Source organism: Cantharellus anzutake (assembly GCF_015039405.1).
Source record: "Cantharellus anzutake strain C23 chromosome Unknown EI90scaffold_81, whole genome shotgun sequence".
NCBI classification, from domain to species: domain Eukaryota; kingdom Fungi; phylum Basidiomycota; class Agaricomycetes; order Cantharellales; family Hydnaceae; genus Cantharellus; species Cantharellus anzutake.
Window position 1 is genome coordinate 269,772 of NW_024067031.1, and position 23,079 is coordinate 292,850.

The window sequence follows — 23,079 nt, forward strand, 5'->3', positions numbered from 1 at the left end:
GCGCGCTAGGACTTGATGTAAGCAACGGTGTCGGGGACAACCAAAAAATAAATACAACTTACTCATCAAGTTTCGTGATACTCTCCACCCACGGCTTTGCCTCTTCCGCTGATGGATCATAGGATTTTATGGCTAAAATCACCTCGGTCACAGTGTCGACTACATGTTGACCAAAACCAGCCCATTCCTTCTTGTTGTCCTTGAACTTCTAAGTACGTGGCGCAAACCAGTGTGAGCTTTCATTCAAAGCCGGTCACAAACCATTGCTAACCTGAACCTCGTCGAGGATGGAGAGTGCACCGCCAGTCGCCATTTTTAGCGGGGGACACCAATCAGCCGTATTATTGACAACCCGGAGGATTGGGACCGCTATGGCACCACCCGCTACGAGGAGATCGTCGATCTTTTGCCTGAGGACCTCAGCCTTTTGCTGCAATGACATGGTCGATAGCGGACAAGTGGACGGAGAGTGCGCAACACACGTGTGAGCCCCTGATACTCAGAGCCACGGGGCCTCCGCCTGATTATGGAAGGATATGATATATGCATTTACTTTAGATTCTGCCTAGCATTTAGTCTAATCCGATGTCAACGGCGAATTGCAGCATGCGCGTTGGCATGACCCAGACTGGTTATGATGGCGAGAGAATTAGTATGACCCCTACTTGCTAACTTATAGGACTTCATATGCAAGTCGTAATCAGGCACGAGTTGCAGCGATCGCTTCGTACTGAGGGCCCACGGTAAGCGCCGCTGTGGTTTCACGACGGTCATCCCGTTCCTCAAGGGGAGCGATCAGCTTTTAATTGAGCTTTTAGGATGCAGGCAAGTGGGTGTCGGCTGTGCGTCAGAGCTTGTCATTTTTCAGCTATCGTTTCCTGGAACCAACCCCAACTTCCCTTTCCTTTTGATCAAGCGCCGCTCTCTAGACTGCGCCCTGAAGCTCAGGGCCCCATTGTATGCGTGTCGCGACCATCCCATGGCGCCTCGACCCATTCAAGTTGGCGGTGAAGCTGTTTTCGTGGCGCTTGTGGAACCAATGCTTGTAGTGCCACGTGATATTCGATCATGCTCCGGTCACCACCAGTGGGGGTGATTACCCTCGGTGAATAAATTGGCCCCCAGTTCCCAACACATCGATACAACGATAATCTCAACTAATATAGCGCCGCTGTGCCATGCGATTTCAGCGCAGGTTGGCATTCCTATCATCTCATCATGGTCGTCCCATCCCTTATCGTAGGGGCGCAATCGGCTTTTTTCCTTTAAAATGTGGGTATCGGCTGTGCGCCAAAGCTTTTCGGACAGAATAAAAAGGCTTACATTTTCAGCTATCATTGAAGTCGTTTTCTGCAAACCCAATATATTCCCCTTTCCTTTGTACCCGCGCACCGAAAAGCATCCCACGAGGCCTCGACTCATTCGGTGGGGCTGTTCCAGTGTCACTTGTGAGCCAACAGTGTACCACTTGGTTGTGGTCTCGATGCGTCACATTCGATCGTGCTCCAGTCATAAGCAGTATCCCAGCCTCTAGACTTCGGTCACCGCTGGGGGTGACCCATTGGTGAATAAGATTGGCCGCTACGTATAGAGTACTTCGACAACTTCGCAACGCATTGATAGAAGAGTAAAATCTCATGCATTACAGCAAATGCCAACGATGGAAACAGCTGCTTTGCTTCTGCTTCCCTCGCCATCCAATAGTGCGCTGCAGCGACCAATAATAGTACCAATACTGGAAAGTGAGTTTCAGCTGTTCAACAGTTGCACGGGTTGCAGGCCTTGTTGTCGTGTCTGAACATTTCAAGTCCAGCAAAACAGAGCGGGACTCAGCCTCAAGGATAACACAACTTTGAGAACCGAGAAAAGGGAAGGGCTGACTAATAATAACCCAAATTGACCTTCGGTCACCGCTGCTCCCAATGGGAATGCTGCAATGTTCAAGATCAGATCAATATTTTATCCGTGTGCTCGCCACAATGACAAGAACGATTAGCCAACAACGAGACAGAAGAACAAAACACCCAATGATCAAAGTTTAAGTGCCTTAAGAAGTCTCAGCAAATCAGGCGTTCCAAATCCAGTTGCAGGGTCCCAACCTCTCGTCGCATTGAACCCTATCGTTCCACAACCTGGGTTGCTACCCGTAGTGATGTCGTTCAGGACTCCCGGTTTGAGAGAGTAAATCCATGGGTTGCTGCCCGTGTTGAGCATAGCGCTTCGGTGAGCGGGTGCCTGAGGAAGGGACAAACAAACAAACGCACAGAAATCCGAGGGGTCTGCGACCTTTGGAGAGTAGAGCATCGTTTAAGAGGGCAATCTAAGACGCAAGTATACCTCGTTGCTTAGGTCTGCGAGGAGAGAATGAAAAAGGAAATGGAACTCACTATCGCAGCGAAAGTAGGTGTCGAAGCGCTCGTACCCGAGACACATATGACTTTCGCTTGATACACGATGAAATACCGATAGCCCCTGCACAGAGGATGAATGAAAATCCATCAGATCAAGCGATCCCTCGAGGATGAAGGAAACCAGACGCAAAAAGAAACTCACTGAGCTGCAACATCAGGATAGGCTCTTCCATTCTTGTTGAACAATCTTTCATACGCGCTTCCGAGTGTTTTAAGGTATCTTGGCACTGCACGGTGTTGGTACCATGGACGGGGGAAGTAATCACTGAATCCCCCTCCTGAGAAGCGAACTGTTGTTTCAGGAATTTGGTACGTCGCCCCAACAGTCGTGACGCTTCAAGCAGCACGACTTAATGTTCGGCACAGCTATAGGGAAAGTACATCGAAAACTCACTATGGGCACCCACCAGGGAAGATAGGCACGAACCTATTGGGGGTGGAACAAGCTCCTGTTTCCCCCGTGCGGCCTACGCCTCCATCGCCCGAGGCGTGCAGTGCGCTAACACCCCGCGTCCCCAGTGCAACGTAAAGCTTGCACACACGTCGAGCGTAGTTGATTGGAACTGTATTCTCATCCTCACCTTCATATAGATTCGAAAATTCCGCGGTCCCCACATAAGGGTTAGAGTGAAATTTTGGGGTCCAGGGAAAACAGGATGCAGAGACTCACCATAACTGGTAGTCAACACTTGAGGAAGATCCTTCGTTTTCTTCGGAGGTAAGTGAGAAAAACGTCGTAGCTGTGGATCGTGATTATTTAGTGGATTCATATGAATACGGGTTTGGCATCCGCTCACGGCTCATCCCCGTTATCCTCATAGCTGATGCTCCGGTTCGTATTTTGGCCGCGACCATATGTACTGTAGAATACTAATTAAGAAGAAATGATGTTACAATAGTTAAAATGGTACTGATTTAAGCCGTACGTACTTTGCTTGACAGGGTACTGCGATCAGAACAGATTCCATGGGGCGATTGAGTAACCCGGAATCTGCATTGCACAGAGGTGAGGTAGCTCATCGATATCCCTCCCGCGAATTGGACATCCAAATTCTGTGAATTTAAGAGGAACGCCGAAAGACCAAGGGGTTAGTGTCTAAATTCTACACATCTAAGGGCGTGAAAAGGAAGAGAAACAAAAAAAGCGGAGAAAGTGGGAATGGAAGAAGCGAGATTCAAAGGGACTTACAGCCTCGATGCCAGCTTCGGAAATGTTCTGAGGATTGCTCCTACGTAACAGCGACAACAAGAGAGAGAGAAAAAAGGTATCAATGTTTGCTTCGATGATAACGAAATGCCACAACGATGAACTTTACCGTTGATAAGCTCTACATGGAGAGTACTCTTCAGTGCTGGACGATAGAAAATGGAATAAAGTCAGCAAGGTTTGCATATTGCTCGAGGTACCTAAAATGAGAAAACATCATATTTTAGTTTATACAGTTTTCTAATGAGGATTCCGAGAGCGAGACAATTAAGATGTGATGATACCTACCCGGTGATACCGATTGAACTTCGCGTTCCTTTTAGACTTGTATGCATTGGTGCGAGACAAGGAAAGATTCGAGCAAGACGATGCTTTCAACTCTTCGACCTCTTCTTTGGTCAAGTGCTCAGTCCATCGGGGGCTGGATGGATCGCTTATTTCAAGCAATGCGAATTCAATCTGGTGAAAGTAAGGCTGGGTGAGCCCAAAACGGAGAGTGATGGGAGTGCGAGGCGAGGAATGCCATGGTGGGTCCATCCCCGAGGCAGTCGGATCGAGCTCTTCTCGACAAAATGGGGTGCTGGAAGTGCGGCGCACACCCAACTCATAAGGGGAGCAGAACGAGCAATGTCAACGAGGGAACCATTCCGAGACACCTTCCGCTCAACTGCTCGAGGACTGAAAACGGGGGACACGGGCGCATTGCAGAGAGAGGCCTTAATCCACATTGTGGTAGGGAAGAATAGCCGGACGGATGTCTCTGAGGAACATCTTTGAAGGGAAGCAAAGTGACTTCCCCGCAAGAGGGAGGTGCAACTCCTATACAGTTCGAACGCCACAAAGTGGATGAGAAATCAAGAGGGATCGCTGACGATGTGCAAATGCGGAGTGATCTAAAGTTAATGTAGACTGCATAATGTACGTATATAGCACACAATATGTGACACGCTTAATTCTTCTCTGCCATAGGCAGCCAGTGACCAGCCTCTATGGTCTCCGTCATGCACGCGAGACTCACAACCGATTCTAACAAGATCATATAGCACAGACGGAACGAGGGCGGGGATGAGACCAACGCATCGCACGTTCGCTCCGACCCTCCAGCTCAAAAGCGAAGGACTCAGAGAGCACATTACAGTCAGAAAAAGAGTGTTGGTATGGCGAGGTTGGGTGTTGGAATTGGAGGGACTGGTATTTGGATTAGGTTTAGAACTAGTCCTGGACCTGTTCCTTAGATATGTTTCGCTACTCGCCCAAGATTGAAGTGCGTCTCAAAAATTACGTAAATATCCTCTCCTTTCAACTTTCCTGCATGATGTCTGCGTGCTCGGGAAGCGTTCACTATACTCCAAGGTGCTTAGAGCATCTGGTGAGAAGAGGGAAAGCCAGGACATGTGACACGAATTTACTTAATTTATTCCCACGGCCACAAGTCGTTCGACATCACTAATATCCTAAACTCCAGCGCCACTTTATATCCTCCAGCTGCATGTGTAAAGGGCCTCAACGTTTTTACTTACCAAGAACTTTTCTGTGGCTCGTTTGTCCAACGACACCGCACGGGTGCTGAAAAGTAAGGACAGAGAAAAGCACAGAAGCTGTGAATGCTGCCGGCGTCTCGTACTCACCAGCCGACTCCGTCATCCCTCTGCTCTGGTTGTGTGTCCTTAGTACGCTTTCTTGCACTGACGCGCCTGGCAGGCATGGGCCTTCTATGTCCATGGGCAACTGCGCCGAGATTTGGAATATTCTAGGTATTTATTTGTTCGTAGGATGTAGGAGGTGGGACTCCCTTAATACCTTGCTGTGGCGTCTCCGTGTTTGAGAGTACCTCGTACATGTCGATCTGTATGACCCAACTCATTCTAGCTACAAGCCTAGACCTTTTTACCACCCCTTGATTAGCCGGTTCCACTGAATACGCATGCAGTTGGTTAGCATATGGCCTTTCAAATAGATCGATCTGTCGATGATCGTTTAACAATACCTGCGGCTAGCCTGGCTTCTACCGATTAACTCAAATATCGCGAAGACGCCGAGAGGAGATTGTACTTTGGTACTCTAAACGACATTGGCTAGCTTTGTCTTGCTGATCTCTCGTTGGCAGAATGCTTGTTCTTGACAGGGAACTACACATGCCTCCTTCGGGGTGGCATGTGTATAACAGTGGAACGATACATACACTAAGCTAGTCACACCAGATCGGATTATCTAAATCTGGAATCAACGAACGTGAGGGCCCGTGTCAATGGCAATTGGTATCAGGATGGATTTTGTGAAACAGAGTTCTATCTAGCTAACCTACGCCGCATCCAACCTTTTTGCTCCTTGAGTCCTGGCAACATAGAAGAAAACTCTGTCCCGTCGCTACCATCTCCATAAATAACTATCACTGAGACTAGGATTGGATGCCTCTTGGAGCCCTCGACTGCTGAACTATGACAAGTCACAGCTCTGAAGTCTTCATCAGGTAGCCCCTGGACCACGACAAGGTGGACATCCTCCCAGGGGAACGTCACCAACAAACGACCACCATAGATCAAGCAAGCAACTATCCCCTCTCCCCCTTCTCCCCCCTCTTAGAGCTTTGACCCCAGAGCCACTGCCAGGTTCAACTGAACCGCAGCAAGTGGGGACTCTTTAAGAAGTCATTTCACCCTAAGGCGCGTTGGAGTTTCGGATCCCAGAGCCACTGTCGGATTATTCCAATGAGTCGCGGCGGGTGGGGACTCTGAAGAGATCGTACCCCCGTGAAGCTTTGGCCCCAGAGCCACTGTCGGGATCGACTGAACCGCAACATGTGGAGACTCTTAGAGGGCTTTTGCTGTGGACGCGATACATCCCCTCCCCCCCCCTCTCTTAAAGCTCCGACCCCAGAGCCACTGCCGGGTTCAACTGAACCGCAGTAAGTGGGGACTCTTTAAGAAGTCTTTCGCCCTAAGTCGCGTTGGAGTTTCGGATCCCAGAGCCACTGTCGGATTATTCCAATGAATCGCAACAAGTGGGGACTCTAAAGAGATCGTATCCCCGTGAAGCTTCGACCCCAGAGCCACTGTCGGGATCAACTGAACCGCAACAAGTGGGGACTCTTAAGAGGCTTTTGCTGTGGACGCGATATACCCCCACCCCCACCCCCCCTCTTAGAGCTTCGACCCCAGAGCCACTGCCGGGTTCAACTGAACCACGCCAAGTGGGGACTCTTTAAGAAGTCTTCGCTCTAAGTCGCGTTGGAGCTTCGGATCCCAGAGCCACTGTTGGGTTCAACTGAACCGCAACAAGTGGGGACTCTAAAGAGATCGTATCCCCGTGAAGCTTCGACCCCAGAGCCACTGTCGGGATCGACTGAACCGCAACAAGTGGGGACTCTAAGGAGGCCTTTGCTGTAAACGCGATACACAAACATCCCCCGCCCCTCCCCTCGGAGCTTTGACCCCAGAGCCACTGTCGGGTTCGACTGAACTGCGACAAGTGGGGACTCTTTAAGAAGTCTCTGCGCCGGAAACAACAAGCAACTATTGCCCTAGATTAAGCAACTACCACACTAGATCGAGCAATGGATGCCTCTTGGAGCCCTCGACTGCTGAACCATGACAAGTCACAGTCCTGAAGTCTTCATCAGGCAGCTCCTGGACCACGACAAGGTGGACATCCTCCCAGGAGATCAAGAACTTAGCAACTTACCTCGAATCCGGTCTCATTTTGTGCTCGCTAGCCTGGCTAGATCTATAAAACTGCAGCTGTGATAGCCTTGCGGCCTACCCCTTAATAAGATCAACTTATAGACCGCCGGCGACCTTGCTACTCACTTTCATTGATTCCTTCTCTTCTCTTGCATTCATACTGTTCCTATCGAATGTTAAGATTGCCACTCGGAATTTCTTGTATTCCATAGCTCTGAACGAGACGTCCACATGTGGGCTTTTTGTCGCTTCGGCGTCCTTCCTAGTAGCTCCGGACTATCTGTAACCTCGGATCAGTTATGTACTAGAGAATAACTATGATAGACTTGCCTAAACCCAAAATTCAGGCCAGATCTTCAGACGTAAGATCGCTGCTTCAAACTAATCAGTAGAGCTTGGATCGCCATACCTTTGCTTTCCTTCCCTTGTTCTGGAGTACCCTTGGAGCAACTCGCCGGTTCCTCGAGATCTGACCAGTTTTGGGTTCCAAAAGAGACGTCCACATGTGTGTGTTTCACTGATTCCGCACTAATGATGCTAGGAGTGAGGGTTCAAGAAAACGCAATGAAAAGCGATGCTAGCGAGTCAACAGTGGTGCTTACTTAGACATCCCTTTCTCTTACACATAGAGTTCCAGTGGAGGTTCCAGTTGATAACAAAGTACTCGGAGGTTTCAGGTAGCCTAGACAGGCGTCCACATGTGAGTTTTTGGCCAAACGGTGCAAATATAATGATATGCAACTTACTTTCTTCTCTTCTCTTGTTTCTATACTGTTCCAATGGAGTATTGAGGTTGTCACTCGAAATTTCTTGTTTTCCATCGCTCTGAATGAGACGTCCACATGTGAACTTTTTGCCACTTCGACACCCTTCCTACCTTCCTAATAACTTCAGACCATCCGTAACCGTCAACGATGTGTTAGAAAATGATAACAACCATGATAGACTTGCCTAAACCCCGGATCATCAGACATATAAAGATCGCTGCTCAAATCAGTGTCGCTTCATTATTTCTCGGATCGCCTGCTCCTCAAGATCTGACTAGTTCTAGGTACCAACAAAGACGCCCACAAGTGAGTGTTTCACCGATTGCGTATGTACACTAGTGTGAGGGTTTAAGAAAACACAGTGGAAAGCGATGCCAGCAAGCAACGGTGGTGCCGATCCAGCGTCTGTCTATGTTCTCTTTCTTTACCACATAGAGTTCCAGTAGAGGTTCCAGTTGATAACTGAGTTATCGGGGGTTTCAGGCAGCTAAGATAGGCGTCCACATGTGAGTTTTTGGCCAAATGCTGCAAATATGTAATGCCAACACATAAGCACTGCAGCAAATACCAAGGCGAGCGCAGATTCGAGGGAGTGCAATGCGGGCAAGCTAGTGCCAGACATAGCATCCGTCAATCACCTCCTTCTCTCAGCAGGCGTTCTAATTGACGCCCAAACGCATGTCAGTTATTTGACCAAACCCGACCATACGCAGTGTCAACAATGCCAGGAGAATGCAGGTCTGAGAGTGCGATAAGAAATGAGCAGTGCCAGATCTAACTTCTGTCTTCTCTTGCATATAGAGTTCCAGTTGAGGTTCCAGTTGATAACCGAGAACTCGGAGGTTTCAGGTGGCCTAGATAGGTGTCCACATGTGAGTTTTTGGCCAAACGCTGCAAATATAACACCATGCAACTCGCTTTTGTTAATTGTTCCTTCTCTTTTCTTGTTCGTGTACTGTCCCTATTGGGAATTAAGATCGTCACTCAATCCTGTTCTAAAGGAAGAGTCATAAGCAGGGAATGGCTTCCTTCAGGGAATTACGATAGAATCTACTTTGGCACCGGCCAGCTTAGGGTATGTCACTGCTGTTGACGTACGGTCCCACTCTATATACGGCTTGAACCGTATTGTCCAATCACGCCCTCGAACTCTTGGCTACGCTTCCTGATTCACTGCGTTTATCTCTCTTGCTGCACCACAAACCCGGACTGCCATGAATCTCAATCGCGATGGTACACATTCTCATCCTTCTTCATTCTGCCCATCCACGTCTGTTATACAAGACTGTTTTCTCTTTCGGACCGAGTAGACACCCAGGCTTGATGTACAACAACAGTTGTTTTATACCGACCGAACCTGAGTGAACCTCTCTCTCTCGCTTCATTTGTTCTCGATGCTTAAAAACGGTTTCTCGGGTCTGACGTTAACGCCCTCGAAGCCAGGATTGAGCCTGACCCCCGCTCCCATTTGGTATCGGAGAAAGCAGTCAATACATGTTCACCGTACTTCAGAGTTTGCGGGGAGTAATGTCAATAAGCCCTCTGGCACGCATTGGGCCTTCAAGATGCTGCGCGAAGGCATGCGATTTGTACACAGAAAGGAGGCTGAGAATGCTTCGTCTATCAACTCTGTCCACAGCTTCCGTACCGCAATCCCGCTTCGCAATGCTGATATCCCGTGCCTACTATGTACAATGAGTCTTCGTAACCTATCCGCTGCAGATCATCCTTGACACTAGAGCGTTCAGGATGAGATTTCAGTCCTAGGAAGAACCCCCCCCTCAGCTAGGTTTCCAATTTCCCAACTTGAGGGTGTTTCTGTTTTCAGCGTGGCCATATTTTAAAGTTCGAAACTCTGTCCTTCATCTAGGTTCAACTTGATGATGACGCTTCTGGGCCCGGGACTGGAATAAAGCCTGTGTCGACAGAAACCATTTGCTTCTGTGGCGGGAGGATATCATTTTGGTCGCATGCGCGTGTAGAGTTCGACAACCTAGGCTCTCACCCCACCTTGCCCTGATCCTGACAACTTAGCTTGGATGGCTCCACTGACATGTTTAGCTATGCTCCCAATCTCGCCGGATGGAATTCACCCCTGAGACACCGGATGCGGCTCTAACTACCGGTCGAGCAAGGATTGCGCAAACTATTCTCGGGCCCGACCTCTGATACCCATGACTATCGAGTTAAAAGTTCTTACACATTGAATCATACAACTACATAGTTGGGATTATGTCGTTCTTCCTGTGGACGGTGAGGTTGTATATTGGTACATATGAGGACCGCACCAGCAGTACAATTTACAGAAGGCCATCGCTCCCCGGGGTCTACTCACTTGGTCTGATTAACACCATTTCCCCTCAAGATCCACTCTGAAGCCTTCCTAGCTTGTTCCTCCTGTTGTTCCTTCGTCAATTCACTCACAGCGGGGCGTGTCTCAGGTATGTTAAGGCCTGCCTGAACACCTGGACTGTTGGCAATTCTATCGAGCCATTTCTGTCGATGGACTCGTTAGTCGTGAAGGAATGAAGAACAACGTGAGACGTACGGCGAGGTTAGGGAAATCATCGAGGTTATCGATGCCCGACCATGCCCAACCTTTGACCCTATTCCAATGTTCAACAATTAATTAACGCTATCGACTCCTTTAGGATGACGATGACAAGCAGAGTTGGACGTACCAAGGCCAAACGTTGATATCAGCGATAGAATATTTTCCCTTTCCAGATCCAACTAGATAGTCTCGACCTTCACCTTGGGTCAACCTGGCCTCGAGGACGCTATAAAGGCGTTTCGTTTCGGTTATGTAGCCTGGGTGGATTAATTTCCCAGAACGGGAATGGTAGCTTGTTTATTTTCACAGAGGCGAAAGAGAGTGAGGGAGGTGCACATACGGTTTATACCATAGGGGATTTTTTCGGGTGCGTAGCGATAGAAGTGATTCGCTTGACCTGTTATCGAGCCATAGGATTTAATTATAACGAAACTCGACGATCTTCAGACTTGACGAACCTTGCATCGGACCAACACCACCATGCTATATGAACAAATCCAAGAAGTTGCGTCAGACTATAGCGCGTTAACACCACATCCGAAAAAATAAACTCACAGCAAAGAATATCCACTGAAGAGCTTCAGATTCCTCATCTGATCCGATCTCAAAACTAATCTTTCTCTCTGGATCCCATCGCTGAACGAGATAAAGAAGTATGGCGGCTGTTTCGAAAACGTTAAAGTGCGATCCGTCTGGGCGGTGGTGGGTTACTGCCGGAATTCGACCATTCGGGTTTATTTGAAGGTACCATGGTTCTTTCTGTTCCAGTTTGCTGAAGTCAAGTTTCTAAACGGCGAGGGTATGAGAAGTCGGAGGATACATTGAGTACGCATGATTAGAACGCGAACTTGTGGTGCATACTTTGAAATCGTAGCTTAGTCCGCTATCGGGGTACAATTCTTTGAGAGCCTCTGTGAGATATAGGAGAAACCCGAATAATTAGCGCTCGCAATCGCCACACAGGCTAGCCCGTACGCACCAAGCGCTATGGAGACTTTGTGGCCATTAGGGGTTGGAGCAGTGTAAAGGGTCAAAGTGGGCGTCGACATGATCGAGCGAGTGGATAAGAGCCTAGCGAATGCGATTCGGAGCCTCGAAGTGCAGTGCAGGGTGAAAGAGCTTTGAGAGATTCCAAGGGGCTGGTCGAATGGAGGAGCAATGAACGGCTTTGGGGGTCATTTATATAGCAGAAATGTCATTTATCCACCACCATGTGGAGGTGTCGTGCATGACAATAATGGGTCCCTTAGGCTGCCGGGTTTCGGCATTGCTGGTAAGATCAACTTGAGGGGTGAGCCGAGCTGGAACTCATTCCGGAAATCATGCACACGTCGTCGCCGGCAGCGCTCAACTCACCTACTGGTTATGAGTGAGTCTGAATTGACGCAGAGGTGGATTCGTAAGGCATGAAGAAATGAATAAGGATTCATAATATTTGTTTGGGAGAATGACTAAGCGTATTACAGATACATAGTATTCTCGAACTGAATATCTAATTCAAGCAGCAAACTGGGAAATGAGAGGATCGCTGTGCCTTTGGGACGCTCAGACGTTGGACCATCCGTGCCTCGGAATGATGTCCGAGAGCGAAAAGAGCATCACGTAGAGTCCTATATTGATAGAGGCTGGTAACCTGTCTAAATGAAGGTCCTAAATAATTGCAACGGACCGTGGACGATGATACAGAGGAAGACGATGACAATGGGAAACCGGATGACAATGTCGATGAGGGTGGAAAGACGATTTGTTCATCAATGATCGCCTTGACAGAGGGATCGGACCAGAGGAAAGAGATGGACGTATGGAGGAGTGGGATGATGAGCTGTTGGGACAAAACCGACGAGTCTTCGAAAGAAGGGAAAGATTGTATTATGTATGCCGCTAGTGGATTTATATTTGCAAAGATTTTCCAGGCTGTTTGTAGGGTGGCAAACCTCAATGACCCAGGCTACGTCATGAAGTTCGTTCGTGGTGGTGAGGGAAATGGTTTGAATCAGGACTGGTCAGGTCGAAGGGTGTCATGTTGGGGATGGGTAGTGTGCCAAAGCCGAGTGCGGGCGTTCGAGTCGTCGGAGTCGTCCAAGTTAGGAAGTGAGGTAGTGCCAGTGACACAACCATTAAGACAGCGTGGCGGATAAGAGCATCACCAGATGTGTCTTCAGAAACTAGAATGCCAGGAAGATTAGCACCCACAATCCCATTGAAACCGGAGAGGGGACAGATCATACGGGACTTACCAAGTATGATCCCACCTTATCCTCCGCCACCGCAAATGCCGTTAGTGCAGTCGACCAAGTTCCTATTCACGACTCCCCGATATAACTACTCATCGGCAATGAATCCACGATCTTCATCAGCGTCGCAATCGTACGTACTCCCACAACGATCCTAACAACAATGTCTTGCATAATTTCTGAAGCGCTTTAAGGTCGGTGGTTATTCAACGGTCGATAGAGTCCAAGCGAGAGTTCCTTTCGTATGCTAGAAGGGACTGCTGATGGCGCTACTGGTGGAAGGGATGACGGTTGCAACAGCTGCCCATTGGGGTGTAGTGAAGCGTTCCGAGATTACGCACGGTGGGATAACGACAGTGAGGGTTCAGGAGGAAGGCAGAAAGAAGACTGGCAAACGAAGCCAGGGGCGCGCAGTGAAATGGGCAGGTTGGAAATGAATACGCCTCTAAATGCACCATCAAGTCGGTGTTAAAAAAAAGGAAGCTAGAGGCCTTATCGATTAGTCGTGGTGACGTCGGGGTGCCAAGAAATCAGTGAAGGTTCAACCTTCATGTTCCTAAATGACATGATCCTTCTTAGCGTGCTCCAAGGAATTCAGGGTAGTAAGCAGTTCGGTGTGAGGTTGTCAGAGAAATGCCGAGTTCGCCGAGTCGAGGTCGACATCCGAGGGTTGGGTTACCTGCCATACCTTGACGTCACCACAACTCAATTGACATTACACAACCTCCGTCGAATCATCCCTCTTGTATTCGGATGGATCAAATCAAAGTTTGTTGTCCCTTACGTATTGGAGGTCGATATCCCCAAACGCAGTTCAAGTCCCCAACTTATCACAACCCTGGCACAATGCACTAGACTATGTCAACTAATCGGCTTCGTCTTTTCATTGCACCAGCATTCGTCGTCCATCCAAACCTCGGCGTCATCACCTATGATGATATGCAGAAAAATGGGCCAGTACTTTGGCGATGAGCAAGCAATGGCAGGCAAAATGGTTTAGCTGAACAAATGAACACCCGATATAAAAAATGGTAAGATACGACCCTGGTCTGTTATGAGTGTAACGGCTAGCAAACTCTGTGGAGGCATAGTCAACAGTTTCTAACAAAAAAACTGGGATAGAGTTGTCAGTGTTCTCGAGTTGAACGCCCCCTTTCGTGCATGCAGCATGAGCATTATGGTGTGGTTGGCCCATGCCGGGAAATGGAAATGATACGCGGAATGGGGAAGACCAAAGAACCTAGGCCACTCAATCGCGGACCATTAGTGCATCGAAATGACGCCCGAGATTGGAGAGTGCGGTACGGAGATTGTTGAGCGAGTGAGCCAATCCTGGAGCATGTGCTCCTGGGTTAACAACAACTAGCTGGCACCAGATTTGAACACATTCTTCAATGGATAGGAGTGCCTCCGAGTGCCGTCCGAGACTGGAAAGAGTTGCATATAGATTATTGAGTGACCAGGCCAAATCCGAGGTGTATGATCCTGGGTGAACAGCAACTAGCTGGCGGTAGAGTTTGACACTTTCTTCGATGAATGGGAGCGCCTCTGAGTCCCGTCCCAGATCGGAAAGAGCGTCGCATAGGTTGTTGAGTGACATGGCCAAATCCGGGGTGTATGATCCTGGGTGAACAACAACTAGCTGGCGATAGAGTTTGACACTCTCTTCGATAAATGGGAGTGCCTCTGAGTGCCGTCCAAGATTGGAAAGAGCAGTACATAGATTATTGAGTGACAGAGCCCAATCCGGGGTGTATGATCCTGGATAAACGGCAACTAGTTGCCGGTAGAGTTTGACGCTTTCTTCAATGAATGGGAGTGCCTCCGAGTGCCGTCCGAGATCGGAAAGAGCACCATGTAGATTATCGAGTGACATAGCCAAATCCGGGGTGTATGATCCTGGATGAACGGCAACTAGTTGGTGGTAGAGTTTGACGCTTTCTTCAATGAATGGGAGTGCCTCCGAGTGCCGTCCATGATCGGAAAGAATGATATATAGATTGTTGAGTGACACGGCCAGATCCGGGGTGTATGATCCTGGGTGAACAGCAACTAGCTGGCGTCGGAGTTTGACACTTTCTTCAATGAATGGGAGTGCCTCTGAGTCCCGTCCCAGATTGGAAAGAGCATTGCATAGGTTGCTGAGTGACATGGCCAAATCCGGGGTGTATGATCCTGGGTGGACAACAACGAGCTGGCGGTAGAGTTTGACGCTCTCTTCGATGAATGGGAGTGCCTCTGAATGCCGTCCAAGATCGGAAAGAGCAATACGTAGGTTATTGAGTGACATAGCCAAATCTGGGGTGAATGATCCTGGATGAACGGCAACTAGTTGCCGGTAGAGTTTGGTGCTTTCTTCAATGAATGGGAGTGCCTCCGAGTGCCGTCTGAGATTGGAAAGAATGATATATAGATTGTTGAGTGACCCGGCCAGATCCGGGGTGTATGATCCTAGGTGGAGGGCAACTAGCTGGCGTCGGAGTTTGACACTTTCTTCGATGAATGGGAGCGCCTCTGAATGCTGTCCCAGATTGGAAAGAGCATTGCATAGGCTGCCGAGTGACACGGCCAAATCCGGGGTGTACGATCCTGGATGAACGGCAACTAGTTGCCGGTAGAGTTTGGTGCTTTCTTCAATGAATGGGAGTGCCTCCGAGTGCCGCCTGAGATTGGAAAGAGTGGAAGCTAGATTGTTGAGTGACCCGGCCAGATCCGGGGTGTATGATCCTAGGTGGAGGGCAACTAGCTGGCGTTGGAGTTTGACACTTTCTTCAATGAATGGGAGCGCCTCTGAATGCTGTCCCAGATTGGAAAGAGCATTGCGTAGGCTGCCGAGTGACAAGGCCAAATGCGGGGTGTACGATCCTGGATGAACGGCAACTAGTTGCCGGTAGAGTTTGACGCTTTCTTCAATGAATGGGAGTGCCTCCGAGTGCCGTCCGAGACTGGAAATAGTTGCATATAGATTGTTGAGTGACGTGGCCAAACCTGGGGTGTATGATCCTGGGTGAACAACAACTAGCTGGCGTCGGAGCTCGACGCTTTCTTCGATGAATGGGAGCGCCTCTGAGTGCCGTCCCAGCTTGGAAAGAGCATTGCATAGGTTGTTGAGTGACCTGGCCAGATCTGGGGTATATAATCCTGGGTGGACAGTAACTAGCTGGCAGTAGAGTTTGACGCTTTCTTCAATAAATGGGAGCGCCTCCGAGTGCCGTCCAAGATTGGAAAGAGCGCAATATAGACTGATGAGTGACTCAGTCAAATCCGAGGTATAGGTCCCTGGGTCCAGACAAACAAGGTCACGGCAGAACACAACGGAATCATTCGCTGCCTCATAAGCCTCATGGAATCTTGAAAAAAAAAAACAAATTCTCCACAAGCTGGATAAGCTCATTGGCCAATGCATGAATAGCATCCTTGGACCGGTGCTCAACAGCTGACTAGAACATCATGAGGTAGTTTCATCAATACAATTGATAACACATGCCTTGGCCCACTTGGGTAGTAACGAGATACTAATGTAGCCCTCCATTCTCACACAAACTTCCACCCAGCGAGTTGCTTCCTGACTGAGAAATACGGCAACTAACCCAGCAAGCCCCTCCTCCGGGTCCTGGACGCCACTGAGGTGATGGACAAGATAGCGACATGCATAGTGAAAGTGCTCAGATAGCTCCTCTGGAGGAATGCGCGGCATTTCATCTTTTTCAGACAAATTTTCAATCAGTCCTAAGCCCTTTACAGCGGAAAGATCCTGGTTGAGAATCTCGGTACATCGCAGGGCAACCCTGGCATTCTCGGTCTTCACATCTATTGAACTGCAACCAAGGCCGATTGATCGGGGGTCGATTCGATCCAGAATAAAGTCGCGGAAGGATTGATGTAGGATGCGAATCGGAATGTGAGGGTTCTCAACCCCCGAGAGGAGAGGTGCAAGTTCGGCCAACGTATATCGAACAGAGGATTTCAAAAAAGGTAACAAAATCCTATCCCAGCTTGCGATGGACAGAGGCTGCTGTGCAATGAAGAGTGCTCCCACCACAATCGGGTAGTCATGTACAAAACCTTCAATCTTCCAATTACACCTCTTCAGAATGTTTGTGTACAAGCGATCCATCATTTCCTCAGCAGGAACCTTTGATCGTTTGGTACTGGTGTCAAGCAGGCTCTTTAGTGTCACCATAGGATCCTCGCTGGTCGTCTTCATGTAGCGAAAGATGGTGCTGATCCAGATAAACAAACCATTGGCACGTTCCAAGATCTCCTGTACTGATTTATCTTCGTCCTGAAGATTATGGCGTAAATCCGGATGTACTTTCCTCAGCTTTTGAAGCTGAGAACGTATGTATGCAGTGCAGTCCTGCATGTTTGTCTTATCCGAAAGATCAATAGTGAGACGATCGATAGGGTAATTGGGGGAGAGGAAGCGATTCACGAGATCAAATTGTCTCGATGTGATAAAGAATTTAATGGAAGATGGTAGCTTAGGCACTTCCTCCCCAAGAATTTCAGCAAGGGGCTCAAACACTTCTTTGTCACACTCGTCTAAAGCATCGATGATGACCACCATAGGATGGCTGGGAGGTGGAGGTTTGTGGAGGAGAGGCGAAGCCACCAAATCCCTGAATTGCTTCGCAAGTGGAGCTGTTGAGAGGGAAGAGTCTTTTCGAAGAGCAGAGATAATGCAAGTGCGGTAAACCGGGTCATGTTCTGCCAGAACCCGAGCTATGCCGCTGAATAGAGAATCGGGCCGTGACCGTTCGCCCGCTTTAAAGAAGAAGTGCAACAATAAGGTAACGTCCTCTTCACTCGCACATCGTTCTGCTATCGTGAGTGCAATCGAAGTCTTGCCGGCACCCGCCACAGCTGTCAGTAGCATTAACCGGTTCTCACTCTCTCCAGTGTTGCGGCACCATGTCATAATATGCTCAGTGAGATCCACCCTAGTGCCTTCTAGGCATGCCTGAGTCGAATCATCGTGGGCGATATGAGGGAATCGGAGACTATCCAAGATTTTGTCATCCTGTAGACGACGTTCTATGGCCGCTAATTTGGCGCCGCCTATTAGGTTCGCCCTAAGCTGCATCGGCCGAAAATCAGAATGATTATGGAACGATACTGTGAGAAAACCTACCTGAAACGATGTCAATGCTTTGTCAAAATCTTTCTTTAGGTCATCGATCTTTCCTGGGTCTCTCAAGTAGGACAATGCATTCATGAAAGCCGGTCGTTTCTCCAATTTTTTCAGTCTTCGATCGATGTCGGACTTGATCTTCCGTAGCGCGCTAGGACTTAATGTAAGCAACGGTGTCGGGGACAACCAAAAAATAAATACAACTTACTCATCAAGCTTCGTGATACTCTCCACCCACGGCTTTGCCTCTTCTGCTGATGGATCATAGGATTTTATGGCTAAAATCACCTCGGTCACAGTGTCGACTACATGTTGACCAAAACCAGCCCATTCCTTCTTGTTGTCCTTGAACTTCTAAGTACGTGGCGCAAACTTCAAGTGTGAGCTTGCATTCAAGGCCGGTCACAAACCATTGCTAACCTGAACCTCGTCGAGGATGGAGAGTGCACCGCCAGTCGCCATTTTTAGCGGGGGACACCAATCAGCCGTATTATTGACAACCCGGAGGATTGGGACTGCTATGGCACCACCCGCTACGAGGAGATCATCGATCTTTTGCCTGAGGACCTCAGCCTTTTGCTGCAATGACATGGTCGATAGCGGACAAGTGAACGGAGAGTGCGCAATACACGTGTGAGCCCCTGATACTCAGAGCCACGGGGCCTCCGCCTGATTATGGAAGGATATGATATATGCATTTACTTTAGTAGAGGCTGGATTCTGCCTAGCATTTAGTCTAATCCGATGTCAACCGCGAATTCTAGCATGCGCGTTGGCATGACCCAGACTGGTTATGACAGCGAGAGAATTAGTATGACCCCTGCTTGCTGACTTATAGGACCTCATATGTAAGTCGTAATCAGGCACGAGTTGCAGCGATCGCTTCGTACCGAGGGCCCACGGTAAGCGCCGCTGTGGTCCCACGACATTTCACGACGGTCATCCCGTTCCTCAAGGAGAGCGATTAGCTTTTAATTGAGCTCTTAGGATGCAGGCGAGTGGGTGTCGGCTGTGCGTCAAAGCTTGTCATTTTTCAGCTATCGTTTTCTGGAACCCAACCTCAACTTCCCTTTCCTTTTGATCAAGCGCCGCTCTCTAGACTGCGCCCTGAAAGCTCCAGGGCCCCACTGTACGCGTGTCGCGACCATCCCATGTCGCCTCGACCCATTCAAGTTGGCGGTGAAGCTGTTTTCGTGGCGCTTGTGGAACCAATACTTGTTCTACTTGTTGTGCCGCGTCATATTCGATCATGCTCCGGTCGCCACTAGTCGGGGTGACTACCCGTCGGTGAATAAATTGGCCCCCATAAGTACTTCAACTACTTCCCAACACATTGATATAATAATAATATAGCGCCGCTGTGCCACGCGATTTCAGCGCAGGCTGGCATCCCTAGTGTCTCGTCATGGTCGTCCCATCCCTCATCGTAGAGGCGCGATCGGCTTTTATTTGGGATGTGGGTATCAGCTGTGCGCCAAAGTTATTCAGACAGTATAAAAAGGCTTACATTCCTAGCTATCGTTGAAGTCGTTTTCCGCAACCCAATATATTTTCCTTTTGGTCTCTGGACAGCGCCTTGAAAGGCTCCACTGTACCTGCGCGCTGCAAGCATCCCACGAGGCCTCGATCCATTCGGTGGGGTTGTTCCAGTGCCGCTTGTGGGCCGACACTGTGCCACTTGGTCGTGGCCCTGATGCGTCATATTCGATCGTGCTCTGGTCACCGCTGGGTGTGCATGACCACCCATCGCTGAATAAGATTGGCCGCTACGTGTACACTACTTTGACTACTTCCCAACGCATTGATAGAAGAATAAAATCTCAACATGCTCCATACATTACAGCAAATATCAACGATGGTGCACCAAGTAAGCCAAGCTCCCCTATATAGTACCACATACCCTACACCCTAGGTGTGCCAGCCGCTTTGCCTCCGCTTCCCCCGCCATCCAATAGTGCCAATATCGAGAAGTGAGTTTTAGGGACGTATGGCTTATTATCGTATCTACATATGACGGAATAAAATGCCACATTTCAAGTCCAGCAAAACAGAGCGGGACTCAGCCTCAAGCATAACCCAACTTTGAAACTGAGAAAAAGAACGAATTAACACTGGTATCGAGAATACCAGAAAGGGCAGACTGACAATAACCCGATGGGAATACTGCAGCGCGTTCAAGATCAGATCAATATTTTATCCGTGTGCTCGCCACAATAACAACAACGATTGGCAAACAACGAACGAGAAGAACAAACACCCAATGATCAAAGCTTAAGTGCCTTAAGAAGTCTCGGCAAATCAGGCGTTCCAAATCCAGTTGCAGGGTCCCAACCTCTCGTCGCATTGAACCCTGTCGTTCCACAACCTGGGTTGCTACCCGTAGTGATGTCGTTCAGGACTCCCGGTTTGAGAGAGTAAATCCATGGGTTGCTGCCCATGTAGAGCGCGGCGCTTCGGTGAGCGGGTGCCTGAGGAAGGGAGAAACAAACAAACGTACAGAAATCCGAGAGGTCTACGACCTTTGGAGAGTAGAGCATCGTTTAAGAGCGCGATCTAAGACGCAAGTATACCTCGTTGCTTAGGCCTGCAGGGAGAGAATAAAGAAGGAAATGGAACTCACTATCGCAGCAAAAGTAGGTGTCGAAGCGCTCGTACCCGAGACACGTATGACTTTTCCTTGATACACGATGAAATACCGATAACCCCTGCACAGAGGATGAGTGAGAACCCATCAGATCAAGCAATCCCTCGAGGATGAAGGAAGCCAGACGCAAAAAGAAACTCACTGAGCCGCAACATCAGGATAGGCTCTCCCACTCTTGTTGAACAATCCTTCATACGTGCTTCCGAGTGTTTTAAGGTATCTCGGTACTGCATGGTGTTGGTACCATGGGCGGGGGAAGTAATCGCTAAACCCCCCTCCGGAGAAGCGAACCGTTGTTTCAGGAATTTGGTACGTCGCCCCAACAGTCGTGACGCTTTAAGCAGCACGACTTAATGTTCGGCACAGATATAGGGAAAGTACATAGAAAACTCACTATGGGCACCCACCAGGGAAGATAGGAACGAACCTATTGGGGGTGAAACAAGCTCCTGTTTCCCCCACGCGGCCTACACCTCCATCGCCCGAGGCATGGAGAGCGCTAACACCCCGCGTCCCCAGTGCAGCGTAAAGCTTGCACACACGTCGGGCGTAGTTGATTGGAACTGTATCCTCATCCTCACCTTCATATAATTTCGAAAATTCCGCGGTCCCCACATGAGTGTTAGAGTGGAATTTTTGGGTTCAGGGAGGAATAGGATGCAGAGACTCACCATAACTGGTAGTCAACACTTGAGGAAGATCCTTCGTTTTCTTCCTAAGGAGGTAAGTGAGAAAAACGTCGTAGCTTGTGGATTGTGATTATTTAGTTGATTCATATGAATACGGGTTTGGCATCCGCTCATGGTTCATTCCCATTGTCCTCATAGCTGATGCTCCGGTTCGTATTTTGGCCGCGACCATATGTACTGTAGAATACTAATTAAGAAGAAATGGTGTTACGATAGTTAAAATGGTACTGATTTAAGCCGTACGTACTTTGCTTGACAGGGTACTGCGATCAAAACAGATTTCATGGGGTAATTGAGTAACCCGGAATCTGCATTGCGCAGAGGTGAGGTAGCTCACCGATATCCCTCCCGCGAACTGGACATCCAAATTCTGTGAATTTAAGAGGAACGCCAAAAGACCAAGGGGTTAGTGTCCAAATTCTATACGTGAAAAGGAAGAGAAACAAAAAACCCGGAGAAAGTGGGAATGGAAGAAGCGAGATTCAAAAGGAACTTACAGCCTCGATGCCAGCCTCGGAAATGTTCTGAGAGTTGATTGCTCCTATGTAACGGCGACAACAAGAGAAAATGTTTGCGTCAATGATAACGAAATGCCACAACGATGAACTTTTACCGTTGATAAGCTCCACATGGAGGGTACTCTTAAGCGCTGGAGGATAGAAAATGGAATAAAAGTGTTTAAGGTCAGCAAGGTTCGCATATTGCTCGAGGTACCTAAAATGAGAAAACATCATATTTTAGTTTATCCAATTCTCTAATGGGGATTCCGAGAGCGAGACAATTAAGATGTGATGATACCTACCCGGTGATACCGATTGAACTTCGCGTTCCTTTAGCCTTGTACGCATTGGTGCGATAGAGCGTTTTGAGCTCTGGGAGCGACATGTTTGGCTGTGGTACTGGGGCTGGGGCGGGACCGCTTTGCTGGTTGAAGGAGCCATCGTCAACTATCAAAGATGACAAGAGAGGTCGACCAGAAGGGAAGTAATTCGTAGGCTGAACGACATCAATATGGTCGTGTAGGTGAGCAGGAAGGCTATATGACATTGTACGAATCGCAGTGAGTCCAGTCTCGTGGTTCGCATATATTGAATAGGTTGTATCGAGAAGTTTCTCTGCGATTCCAATGGTGGTCTTGAGTGAGATCCAATCACTTGCGGGTGTTCGTTGGAGCGCGTCGCCTGTGATATCTATACCGTGCGAGACAAGGAAAGATTCGAGCAAGATGATACTGTCTGAGTGAGGAGCGGAGAACTTTTCGACCTCTTCTTTGGTCAAGTGCTCAGTCCATCGGGGGCTGGATGGGTCGCTTATTTCAAGCAATGCGGATTCGATCTGGTGAAAGTAAGGCTGGGCGAGCCCAAAACGGAGAGTGATGGGAGTGTGAGGCGAAGGAGTGCCATGGTGGGTCCATCCTCGTGGCAGTCGGATCGAGCTCTTCTCGACAAAGTGGTGTGCTGGAGGTGCGGCGCACACCCAACTCAATAAGGGGAGGGCAGAAACGAATAATGCCAACGATGGAACCATTCCGAGACACCTTCCCGTTCAACTGCTCAAGGACTGAAAACGGGGGGGGGGGGCACAGGCGCTTTGCAGAGAGGCCAGATGCGATCCTTAAATCCACATTGTGGGCGGGGAAAACTAACCGGACGGGATGCCGCTGAGGAACATCTTTGAAGGGATAGCAAAGTGACTTCTCCACAATGAAATGCCCAAGGGAGGGGTGCAACTCCCATACAATTCGAACGCCACAAAATGG

At 48.9% G+C, this 23,079-nt stretch overlaps 13 protein-coding genes across 13 annotated transcripts; 4 read left to right on the forward strand and 9 right to left on the reverse strand.

The window, feature by feature from the left end:
• Positions 1-50: 50 nt before the first annotated feature.
• On the forward strand, positions 51-740 carry EI90DRAFT_2592015 (uncharacterized protein). The gene is made up of 3 exons (XM_039053283.1): positions 51-229; positions 294-484; positions 559-740. Exons 1-3 carry the CDS (start codon positions 164-166, stop codon positions 620-622), a joined length of 321 nt encoding a protein of 106 aa, XP_038910503.1. The 5' UTR covers positions 51-163; the 3' UTR covers positions 623-740.
• On the reverse strand, positions 587-1,706 carry EI90DRAFT_3080232 (uncharacterized protein). The gene is given in 4 exon segments (XM_039061868.1): positions 587-725; positions 736-1,071; positions 1,136-1,255; positions 1,359-1,706. 3 exon segments carry the CDS (start codon positions 1,637-1,639, stop codon positions 945-947), a joined length of 528 nt encoding a protein of 175 aa, XP_038910504.1. The 5' UTR covers positions 1,640-1,706; the 3' UTR covers positions 587-725; positions 736-944.
• EI90DRAFT_3080245 (peptidase S8/S53 domain-containing protein) lies at positions 1,668-3,249 on the reverse strand (the record flags this gene model as incomplete). The annotated part of the gene is made up of 8 exons (XM_039061869.1): positions 1,668-1,750; positions 1,799-1,859; positions 2,019-2,197; positions 2,265-2,320; positions 2,388-2,472; positions 2,554-2,745; positions 2,806-2,876; positions 3,209-3,249. Coding segments are annotated over 5 exons (570 nt in total), but the record flags the coding sequence as incomplete, so codon positions are not given.
• EI90DRAFT_2591692 (uncharacterized protein) lies at positions 2,700-3,859 on the reverse strand. The gene is made up of 7 exons (XM_039053281.1): positions 3,728-3,859; positions 3,601-3,640; positions 3,342-3,464; positions 3,209-3,281; positions 3,082-3,151; positions 2,806-2,992; positions 2,700-2,701 (listed from the first exon to the last, which is right to left on the reverse strand). The coding sequence occupies exons 1-6, from the start codon at positions 3,802-3,804 to the stop codon at positions 2,989-2,991; spliced, it is 387 nt and encodes a 128-aa protein (XP_038910506.1). The 5' UTR covers positions 3,805-3,859; the 3' UTR covers positions 2,700-2,701; positions 2,806-2,988.
• EI90DRAFT_3080254 (uncharacterized protein) lies at positions 3,417-5,007 on the reverse strand. Its single transcript, XM_039061870.1, is given in 8 exon segments — positions 3,417-3,464; positions 3,601-3,640; positions 3,728-3,818; positions 3,886-4,198; positions 4,371-4,511; positions 4,552-4,612; positions 4,633-4,744; positions 4,756-5,007. The coding sequence occupies 4 exon segments, from the start codon at positions 4,655-4,657 to the stop codon at positions 3,886-3,888; spliced, it is 540 nt and encodes a 179-aa protein (XP_038910507.1). The 5' UTR covers positions 4,658-4,744; positions 4,756-5,007; the 3' UTR covers positions 3,417-3,464; positions 3,601-3,640; positions 3,728-3,818.
• Positions 5,008-6,553: 1,546 nt separating this feature from the next.
• On the reverse strand, positions 6,554-7,803 carry EI90DRAFT_3292806 (uncharacterized protein; the record flags this gene model as incomplete). The annotated part of the gene is made up of 4 exons (XM_039067352.1): positions 6,554-7,108; positions 7,300-7,373; positions 7,425-7,574; positions 7,708-7,803. 4 exons carry the CDS (start codon positions 7,801-7,803, stop codon positions 6,820-6,822), a joined length of 609 nt encoding a protein of 202 aa, XP_038910508.1. The 3' UTR covers positions 6,554-6,819.
• Positions 7,804-10,349: 2,546 nt separating this feature from the next.
• Positions 10,350-11,891, reverse strand: EI90DRAFT_3080274 (glutathione S-transferase). The gene is given in 11 exon segments (XM_039061871.1): positions 10,350-10,561; positions 10,614-10,671; positions 10,747-10,876; positions 10,960-11,016; positions 11,078-11,102; positions 11,132-11,134; positions 11,178-11,405; positions 11,481-11,530; positions 11,599-11,710; positions 11,756-11,777; positions 11,792-11,891. The coding sequence occupies 9 exon segments, from the start codon at positions 11,666-11,668 to the stop codon at positions 10,397-10,399; spliced, it is 786 nt and encodes a 261-aa protein (XP_038910509.1). The 5' UTR covers positions 11,669-11,710; positions 11,756-11,777; positions 11,792-11,891; the 3' UTR covers positions 10,350-10,396.
• Positions 11,335-11,978, forward strand: EI90DRAFT_3080278 (uncharacterized protein; the record flags this gene model as incomplete). The annotated part of the gene is given in 4 exon segments (XM_039061872.1): positions 11,335-11,405; positions 11,481-11,530; positions 11,599-11,894; positions 11,908-11,978. Coding segments are annotated over 2 exon segments (186 nt in total), but the record flags the coding sequence as incomplete, so codon positions are not given.
• A 395-nt stretch (positions 11,979-12,373) lies between these two features.
• Positions 12,374-12,757, forward strand: EI90DRAFT_3020437 (uncharacterized protein; the record flags this gene model as incomplete). Its single annotated transcript, XM_039057505.1, has 1 exon — positions 12,374-12,757. The coding sequence occupies one exon, from the start codon at positions 12,374-12,376 to the stop codon at positions 12,755-12,757; it is 384 nt and encodes a 127-aa protein (XP_038910511.1).
• Positions 12,758-13,111: 354 nt separating this feature from the next.
• EI90DRAFT_2593968 (uncharacterized protein) lies at positions 13,112-14,023 on the forward strand. Its single transcript, XM_039053286.1, has 2 exons — positions 13,112-13,884; positions 13,976-14,023. Exon 1 carries the CDS (start codon positions 13,404-13,406, stop codon positions 13,851-13,853), a length of 450 nt encoding a protein of 149 aa, XP_038910512.1. The 5' UTR covers positions 13,112-13,403; the 3' UTR covers positions 13,854-13,884; positions 13,976-14,023.
• EI90DRAFT_2593010 (uncharacterized protein) lies at positions 13,978-18,295 on the reverse strand. The gene is made up of 3 exons (XM_039053284.1): positions 17,988-18,295; positions 16,341-17,933; positions 13,978-16,289 (listed from the first exon to the last, which is right to left on the reverse strand). The coding sequence occupies exons 1-3, from the start codon at positions 18,069-18,071 to the stop codon at positions 14,103-14,105; spliced, it is 3,864 nt and encodes a 1,287-aa protein (XP_038910513.1). The 5' UTR covers positions 18,072-18,295; the 3' UTR covers positions 13,978-14,102.
• Positions 18,296-18,732: 437 nt separating this feature from the next.
• Positions 18,733-19,814, reverse strand: EI90DRAFT_3080310 (uncharacterized protein; the record flags this gene model as incomplete). The annotated part of the gene is given in 6 exon segments (XM_039061873.1): positions 18,733-18,871; positions 18,882-18,914; positions 18,925-19,299; positions 19,355-19,429; positions 19,529-19,677; positions 19,728-19,814. The coding sequence occupies 4 exon segments, from the start codon at positions 19,812-19,814 to the stop codon at positions 19,083-19,085; spliced, it is 528 nt and encodes a 175-aa protein (XP_038910514.1). The 3' UTR covers positions 18,733-18,871; positions 18,882-18,914; positions 18,925-19,082.
• A 186-nt stretch (positions 19,815-20,000) lies between these two features.
• EI90DRAFT_3001620 (tripeptidyl peptidase A) lies at positions 20,001-22,897 on the reverse strand. Its single transcript, XM_039056334.1, has 12 exons — positions 22,123-22,897; positions 21,934-22,034; positions 21,818-21,861; positions 21,658-21,690; positions 21,568-21,583; positions 21,435-21,507; positions 21,303-21,376; positions 21,026-21,212; positions 20,774-20,965; positions 20,608-20,692; positions 20,485-20,540; positions 20,001-20,417 (listed from the first exon to the last, which is right to left on the reverse strand). Exons 1-12 carry the CDS (start codon positions 22,845-22,847, stop codon positions 20,252-20,254), a joined length of 1,752 nt encoding a protein of 583 aa, XP_038910515.1. The 5' UTR covers positions 22,848-22,897; the 3' UTR covers positions 20,001-20,251.
• Between the last annotated feature and the right edge of the window lie 182 nt (positions 22,898-23,079).

Coding starts and splice junctions, on each gene's coding strand:
- EI90DRAFT_2592015 (XM_039053283.1), top strand. CDS start 164: ATGTTGACCAAAACCAGCCCATTCCTTCTTGTTGTCCTTGAACTTCTA. Junction 230..293: donor TAAGTACGTGGCGCAAACCA/GTGTGAGCTTTC, acceptor TCGAGGATGGAG/AGTGCACCGCCAGTCGCCAT. Junction 485..558: donor GGAGAGTGCGCAACACACGT/GTGAGCCCCTGA, acceptor CATTTACTTTAG/ATTCTGCCTAGCATTTAGTC.
- EI90DRAFT_3080232 (XM_039061868.1), bottom strand. CDS start 1,639: ATGAGATTTTACTCTTCTATCAATGCGTTGCGAAGTTGTCGAAGTACT. Junction 1,256..1,358: donor AGGAAAGGGGAATATATTGG/GTTTGCAGAAAA, acceptor AAAGGAAAAAAG/CCGATTGCGCCCCTACGATA. Junction 1,072..1,135: donor GAGATTATCGTTGTATCGAT/GTGTTGGGAACT, acceptor TGGTGACCGGAG/CATGATCGAATATCACGTGG.
- EI90DRAFT_2591692 (XM_039053281.1), bottom strand. CDS start 3,804: ATGCAAACCTTGCTGACTTTATTCCATTTTCTATCGTCCAGCACTGAA. Junction 3,282..3,341: donor GCAGTACCCTGTCAAGCAAA/GTACGTACGGCT, acceptor CTTCTTAATTAG/TATTCTACAGTACATATGGT. Junction 3,152..3,208: donor GAGGATAACGGGGATGAGCC/GTGAGCGGATGC, acceptor CACGATCCACAG/CTACGACGTTTTTCTCACTT.
- EI90DRAFT_3080254 (XM_039061870.1), bottom strand. CDS start 4,657: ATGATCTTGTTAGAATCGGTTGTGA. Junction 4,512..4,551: donor TTAAGCGTGTCACATATTGT/GTGCTATATACG, acceptor CATTAACTTTAG/ATCACTCCGCATTTGCACAT. Junction 4,199..4,370: donor GATGTTCCTCAGAGACATCC/GTCCGGCTATTC, acceptor CCGCACTTCCAG/CACCCCATTTTGTCGAGAAG.
- EI90DRAFT_3080274 (XM_039061871.1), bottom strand. CDS start 11,668: ATGTCGACGCCCACTTTGACCCTTTACACTGCTCCAACCCCTAATGGC. Junction 11,406..11,480: donor GACTAAGCTACGATTTCAAA/GTATGCACCACA, acceptor CTCGCCGTTTAG/AAACTTGACTTCAGCAAACT. Junction 10,562..10,613: donor ATGATTTCCCTAACCTCGCC/GTACGTCTCACG, acceptor GTCCATCGACAG/AAATGGCTCGATAGAATTGC.
- EI90DRAFT_2593968 (XM_039053286.1), top strand. CDS start 13,404: ATGTTCCTAAATGACATGATCCTTCTTAGCGTGCTCCAAGGAATTCAG.
- EI90DRAFT_2593010 (XM_039053284.1), bottom strand. CDS start 18,071: ATGAATGCATTGTCCTACTTGAGAGACCCAGGAAAGATCGATGACCTA. Junction 17,934..17,987: donor AAGCATTGACATCGTTTCAG/GTAGGTTTTCTC, acceptor CGGCCGATGCAG/CTTAGGGCGAACCTAATAGG. Junction 16,290..16,340: donor TACTACCCAAGTGGGCCAAG/GCATGTGTTATC, acceptor TGTTCTAGTCAG/CTGTTGAGCACCGGTCCAAG.
- EI90DRAFT_3001620 (XM_039056334.1), bottom strand. CDS start 22,847: ATGGTTCCATCGTTGGCATTATTCGTTTCTGCCCTCCCCTTATTGAGT. Junction 21,862..21,933: donor CCATGTGGAGCTTATCAACG/GTAAAAGTTCAT, acceptor GCCGTTACATAG/GAGCAATCAACTCTCAGAAC. Junction 20,418..20,484: donor CGTAGACCTCTCGGATTTCT/GTACGTTTGTTT, acceptor CTACATGGGCAG/CAACCCATGGATTTACTCTC.